The sequence below is a fragment of the Vigna radiata genome, chromosome 1 (genome assembly GCF_000741045.1).
Source record: "Vigna radiata var. radiata cultivar VC1973A chromosome 1, Vradiata_ver6, whole genome shotgun sequence".
Classification (NCBI taxonomy): Eukaryota; Viridiplantae; Streptophyta; class Magnoliopsida; order Fabales; family Fabaceae; genus Vigna; species Vigna radiata.
In genome coordinates, this window is record NC_028351.1 from 12,744,850 (window position 1) to 12,751,448 (window position 6,599).

General features: G+C 31.5%; 1 protein-coding gene across 2 annotated transcripts; it reads right to left on the minus strand.

Moving 5' to 3' along the window:
* Positions 1-1,611: 1,611 nt before the first annotated feature.
* Positions 1,612-4,670, minus strand: LOC106766629 (proline dehydrogenase 2, mitochondrial). 2 transcript variants are annotated; one of them, XM_014651349.2, is made up of 4 exons: positions 4,119-4,670; positions 2,206-2,851; positions 1,847-2,087; positions 1,612-1,752 (listed from the first exon to the last, which is right to left on the minus strand). In XM_014651349.2, the coding sequence occupies exons 1-4, from the start codon at positions 4,647-4,649 to the stop codon at positions 1,713-1,715; spliced, it is 1,458 nt and encodes a 485-aa protein (XP_014506835.1). In that variant the 5' UTR covers positions 4,650-4,670; the 3' UTR covers positions 1,612-1,712. The 2 variants fall into 2 exon arrangements, with proteins under 2 accessions (XP_014506835.1, XP_022640835.1); XM_022785114.1 differs by lacking the exon at positions 1,612-1,752 and having other exon boundaries at positions 1,801-2,087.
* Between the last annotated feature and the right edge of the window lie 1,929 nt (positions 4,671-6,599).

The following is a 6,599-nucleotide window of genomic DNA, read 5'->3' on the forward strand; positions in this document are numbered from 1 at the left end:
GAACACAACAAAAGTCTTATGTCATATAATTCTTGTATATCATAAATGATTGAGAAATTTTGAATTAAGTATAAAGTAAGATAAAATATTACCCAAATAGCTTATTTTAAGTTATTAATTACGTGATGGGTGTATACATAAATATTGTAACTGTGATTATCGTGACATTGATTGGTTAGGAGGCTATCTTGTTGAACCAATCTTATCTTTTTAATGGAAAAAGAAATACGTTCAAAGTTCTTCCAAGATAAGATTGTATAATCACTGATTATTCAATAACTCATTTTTTCCGACTCAGCCTTTGAATGAATATTTAGATTTTTGTTTTTCACACCGACCATGGTTAAGAAACTATATTATTTGTTAAGGAAGAAAGCTCAGGATCATTAAATTAATATATATTATTTAGAAAAGAATAAGTTCATGTAAATTAGAGAATGTGACCATGATTTACATGTTAATATTAATTAATCCTTTTCGATTTGGATGTGTTGTTGTCATTAAGAGCATGATCGAACCTTGATAATTGGCTAATTGGTGATTTACAATTGAAATTATTCTCATTTTTAAGACTCCACAATAAAAAATTAAAGTGTATTTTCCTGGATATATTTTAAAACAAATAATATATATATCATGATGTGGAGATATAGCATGTTGATTGATTAAAAAATGTCTTGCATCAATATAAATTTTAAAATAATATAGGATATATATTATCATTTTTTCAGGTTCTATCAGTTTTATCCCTTTTTTACGTGAAATGAAAAAAAAAAGAAACTAATATAAAATACTAAACCGAGTCAAAACAACATAAAGTATAACTCAAGTTTAACATTAAGATATGATGAGTTCAATGACTTCTAAAATTTCGAGCCAGTCAAGATTATCTTTGAATTGAGTTAAACAAACTTGTGTATGGAATGGGTTATGGAATGAATAGATAATTAATTTAGTTTATTTTTTACAAATTTGGTTTATAATAAATAAATTGTAGAAATCTCTCATGATTATTAGAAATTTTTATTTTTAAATTTGTGTATAAACTAATTTTGACTTGGGAAATATTATTTACTTCTTTTAAAAAAATTTATCAAGTTTATACAAAAACACATTTGAAATGTTAGATAAGTTGGATTTCTAGTCAAACCAGAAAAATGAATCACCTTTAACATTAGAGAAATGTCAACAAGTATTTTAGAACATTAGAGAAATGTCAACATTATTTAAGCATTTATAGAAATAACAAAAGGTTGTAATAAAGCATTATCAGTGCTTCTCACTAAATTTTTAATAAAAGAAGAAAAAAATTCCTAATGTGCAAGAACTTGTTATAGTGACAACTTTAGTTTGACTGTTGTTAGATAAAAGTGACATCCATTGCACATACATTATTAATCAATTTGAAGTCTTTCAAAAGTGGAAGTTTTTGTGATAGTTAAATGAAACAAACCAACTTGACTAACAGCCAGGTTCAAAAACTTGTCTCACCCAAGCATTATAAATTACTATTCACATTTTCCAAACTTACCTTCAACACATTCCAATTTATCCTCATAGCTCAAGAGTGAAGAGAGAAAAAAATGCAATTATGTTTCCAACAAAAGCACCAAAATAATGCAGATTTTCATTTCATTTAAAGCACAGTTCTATCTGATAACATAGAATTCTCTACATTTACAGAAGTTAATGAAACCATGCTTCCTAGCTGACTAGAAGACAGCAGCTTTTAGCCTCCTTACCAACTCCTTTCTGCTCAGAGAAAAATGATCATATTGTTAACATCAAAGCAGATATTTCCTATGTCACCAAGAGATTAATGAACAAAAACTTGAATTTAGCATACCTCATCAGTTGCCTATCAAAGCCTGAAGCAGCCAAGAGCCCTCTATTCTCTTCAGCCCTTCTAAGGAGGTAAGGCATCACCATTTCTACAGGTCCAAATGTCATATACTTGCTCACCTGAAACCCTGCATTGCTTAAACCATATGAAAGTGCCTCTGCCATTCCATATAACTGTGCAAATTCTAGCTTGTTCTTCACCTTCCCAACTCCTAATTCATGAGCTTTTGCCACAGCCAATTTCCCTATACACATTAACATGGAAACAGTACATGCACCAACATTGTAAATATAGGAAATTAAACTCTGTTGTAAATATAGATTATAAGAAAATGAACAGCCTTATAGTTGCAGATTAAATACCAGACTCAATATTGTGAGTTGCAAGAACAACTGAATCAGGTCCATTGGCAACCTTTTCCAGCATAAATGATGCACAGTCATTGAAGCAATTGTGTGTGTCCTGAATGGTATTGTGAATTGGGGATGCATTTCCAAAAGACTCAGCCAATTTACTCTCTGTGGACATGTAAGCACCCCTCACCAATTTGAACCCCATTGGAACTCCCATTTTCTCTGCTGCCTTTGTTGTGAGCAACAGCCTGTCTTTGGCATCTTTCAGGTAAGTTTGGAGGGTCCCAAACACAATGGGGTTGCTACCTTTGTTGTGCTTGATTGCAGCAGCGTATGTTAAGTAATCAATAGCTGGTTGAACAGTAGTGTGTTCAGCATCAACCAACAGAGGCATATTAACCTCCTCACACGTTTGGCAGAGTTGAAGGAGTCTCTGGTTGGCAAGTTGCAGATCACTCTCTTCTTCCGGGGTTAGAGGTTCTGGTCTCTTCTGTGTGTGGTACAAAGGGCTAGTTTCTGCAAAAATTGGGAGAGAATCTTGCTTCCATGGCAAAACGAATGAAGGGTCTTTCTGTTGCCATCTTAGAAGGTCACTGACTCTTTCAAGCAATGCCATGGGGCATATTGCTGTGATTTTCACAACGATGAAGCTCGCCTGTCACATCAAAGATTAAACTTTGCTGCATAAGTTAAACACCAGAAAACGCATAAAAACGTACTAACAATACAACAAACACGTCAACCGCATGGCCTACCAAACACAATGCAAGAAAATTGACAATGAAATCATTAAAAACTTGGGTAGAAATTGGTAAAAGTGCTGTGTACTGTCATGAAAGCACATCAATTTCTTTTCTCTCAATTCGTACACTGGAATTTTCTCATGGCATGAGAGTGAATCACAGCTCATGTGCAGCAGCAGTAATACCAAACTGCCAGCACCTGCCAACACCATTGTCCTCTTTCTGAAAGGGACAAAATAACACATCCCCACATCAATATAATGAAAAAAATAAATAAATCAAACATGACCTTAAAGGGCATCTCAAGTGGTCACACTATAATGTTGATTTTCTGACAATGATTTATACATGGTACCCACTTGTAGATTCAATCACAGAAAAATCAAACACGCCGCACCGTACGTGTTTCGTTGCAGAGTCTCAAATTACACAAAATACTAACAGCGATTTTAAGTTGGTGCAAAAGAATTTATCAAAAAGTTGGTATATTAAAATCACGTGGTATTAAAAAATGCAGTCATTCATTTTTGACTAGTGTGGATCACACTCTTTTTCTTTCCTTACATCAAACGATATGCATCTCACAATTATGATCTGGCATACCATTAAAATATTAATATAAAGTAGATATACAAAAACATTTGCACAAAAAATACTGCACAAAGAACAATGAAACACCATAATTAGTTGTAAAAAAATATTAAAGAGCATGGAAGCACATCAACTTCCGAAAAGATTAATAATTGATAATCATAATTAAAAAAATAAAATATTTCCAAAAATGTCAAATTATGTGAAATTCACATGACGCATTTAATCTTTGTTTAATTTACTACAAAATTCAAACATTTCAAAATAACTTTCTTTTTTTCCTGTGAAAACAAAAAGGCACAGGATTCAACCAAACCCATGTCAGAGAAGGGTACAAAAATATTTTATCCAGTTTTGAGTAAAATTTTCACCATCTAAAATTGAGACACCATTTTTTTCATTAACTAAATTGTTTTCTTTTATTTTTCTTGAAGAAAACAAAGTTTCACCGATCAGAGAGATGTTTTAGGAGGGATCTAAAACTCTGAAGAAAAAAAGACAATAAATTCAAGTGGGACCCACTCTAGCTCATTCTCCCATTGCATGTGAGAAAAAAAAATGAAAAACAGAGAAAGAAGAAGCCATTACAGAAGCTGGTGGAAGCGATTTGCTGACAGTAACCGTTTCAAGGAACCCATTAAGGTTCCGATCACACCCCTCATTATCATGTGCATCCTCCACACCGTACACGAGCATGCCGCGCAAGCCGGCGTCGTTTAGCGCCATGATGCTCTTACTTGCAGTTACAGCGTCCTCGCCGGCGCAGAAGTGGGAGAAGAACGTCTCGCGCGTGGTGTACGTGACTAGATCCCGCCACAGCCCACTCTGAAACAGCGGCGACCTCATCACCCACATTCCCATGTCCACCATGGGCCCCACCGCCGTTGCATGAAGCATTGCTGCTGACCGGAGCAGCCGTCCCGTGGACACGGAGGTGAAAAGCCGCTCCCCGTCGTCCATGGCCAGCACCGCCTCAGCTGGCACTTTTGGTGGCTTCTCAAAAAGCGCCGGCGGGGCGATGGCAGGTGTGAGAGAGGGATGCACGGTGTTGAGGGGCTTGGTGGACGTGTTGTAGCGGGGTCCCTTGAGGATCTTGCGAGGAATCACGCGTGTAGCCATTTCTACTATGATGTTCTTTTTGGAAGAAATTAAGGTTTGTGTTGTATTGTTATTGCTCTGAGGTCTGGAAATGTTGGAACATGGGTGGTGTTTTATAGGCGAGAACAAATGGGTAAGAAAGGAAAACACAATACTTCAATTAAGTTGCATGGAGTCACCACCAGAGTGGTCAACTTGGAGTTATTTCTTATTATTAGTAAACTAAATAAAATCATTTTTTATTAGTTGCTTTCTTGGTCCTAAAATAATTCCAATTTTATTCTTTGAAAATATATGAAAGAACATTTTTTTTTTTAAAGATCCTACCATTAGAAAGGAATAGAAATAATATAGTAAAGTTTGGATTAACATAATCCCTTCATTCTATAATTATTGTAGTTTAAAGTCTTTCACATGAATTAAGGAAATGGTTACATTTTAATACGATTTTACTAAGATTAAATTATATTTTAAGTTTTTGATGAAATAAATGAAATTAAGTGTCCATTGAAAACTTTTCTTTTATTTATTATAAAAAATATTTAAATTTTTTAATTGAATCTCAGCCTGTAATTGAAATAGCGTATTCATTTGATGTTCAGTTTTAAAACACTGAGTTTTGGTAAAAAGAAAAAAAATGAAGTTATGAAATTCTTTTATCAAACTCACATGGTGAACTTAACTATTTTTTTTAATATTTAATTTATAAAATGAAATGATATTTTTCATAAAAATAATCAAAATTTCGAAACATCAATTTTGTTGTTGTTCAAGTACATAATGATGCAGAATCAAATAATTATATCATTGACATAAGAAAGCTAATTGAGGAATATAAAATTTTTAAATTGTTAATATAAAGAAATTCTTATTATAAATTTAATTAAAATACTTAAATTTATGAAAAAACAATTAAGTTTATTTAAAGGTTAAATATATTTTTGTCCTCAATTTATAATAAAAATTGAAATTAATTTTTTTTTTAATTTTGATCCAATTTAGTATTATATCTTTTAAAATGTATAAATTTTTTTAACCTTAAGTTTATTTGACGTTTTAAACAGTTGTTTACACTATTTTGACATTTTTTTTTTAATATTGATTAAGAAACCTATTCGAAAACTCAAATAAATTAACTAAATTTAGTTAAAAGAACTAAATTTATACAATTCTAATATTATAGACTAAATTAATATAAAGTTTTGAAAAAAAATGAATTTTAATTTTTACTAAAAAGTTAAGAAACTAAAAACATATTTAATTTTATTTTAACATAAAAATACAAATAACGAATAATCATACGTCGTTAATTTGGTTCAAAGATATAAAAAGTTTGAATAAAATCAAATATACTTAAAACATTATTAAGATACCATTATATGGTTGAATAAATTTATTGCATTCCATAAAGAAAGAGAAATTAATATGAATATTAATTGAGAAAAAATAATATTTCATTAAAATGTGAAAAAATTATTTAATTTAAAACTTTGTTATATAGATAAAGTCGTACTCATTGTGAAACAAAATAAGTATTTATTAGAATAAGATAATTTAAATAAATCAGGAATTATATAACTCTGTTTATCACATTTCAACAATAAATAGTTTCCTTAAAATCTTATTTATTGAAGAACATAACATCTCAATTAATTCGAAACGGTTAATACGGCGCATCACCAAATAAAAATTATTGAAGTTTTATTATATTTAAGTTTAGGCTTAATACCTCTAATGGTCCTCTGATTTGTCAACTAATCTCATTTTGATCCTCAAGTTTGCAACCGTTTCAATTTAGTCACAATATTTGAAAATATGAATACATTGTGTCCCATCCGTTAAGTGATAGCTTTAAGTGTTGTCCACGTGTTGGAATGAGAATGTGGTGAGGTGTTATTTTTTTTTTTACGTGGCAATTGGGATTTAGGGATTTAGGGTCACTCTTTTTAGGGATTCCATGACCCTTTTTCC

Excerpts from the sequence above, each read along its gene's own strand:
- LOC106766629 (XM_022785114.1), bottom strand. The coding sequence starts at position 4,649 with ATGGCTACACGCGTGATTCCTCGCAAGATCCTCAAGGGACCCCGCTAC. Across the intron at positions 2,852-4,118 it reads AATCGCTTCCACCAGCTTCT|GCGAGCTTCATCGTTGTGAA; the intron begins GTAATGGCTTCT and ends TTGATGTGACAG. Across the intron at positions 2,088-2,205 it reads AACTCACAATATTGAGTCTG|GGAAATTGGCTGTGGCAAAA; the intron begins GTATTTAATCTG and ends TAATGTGTATAG.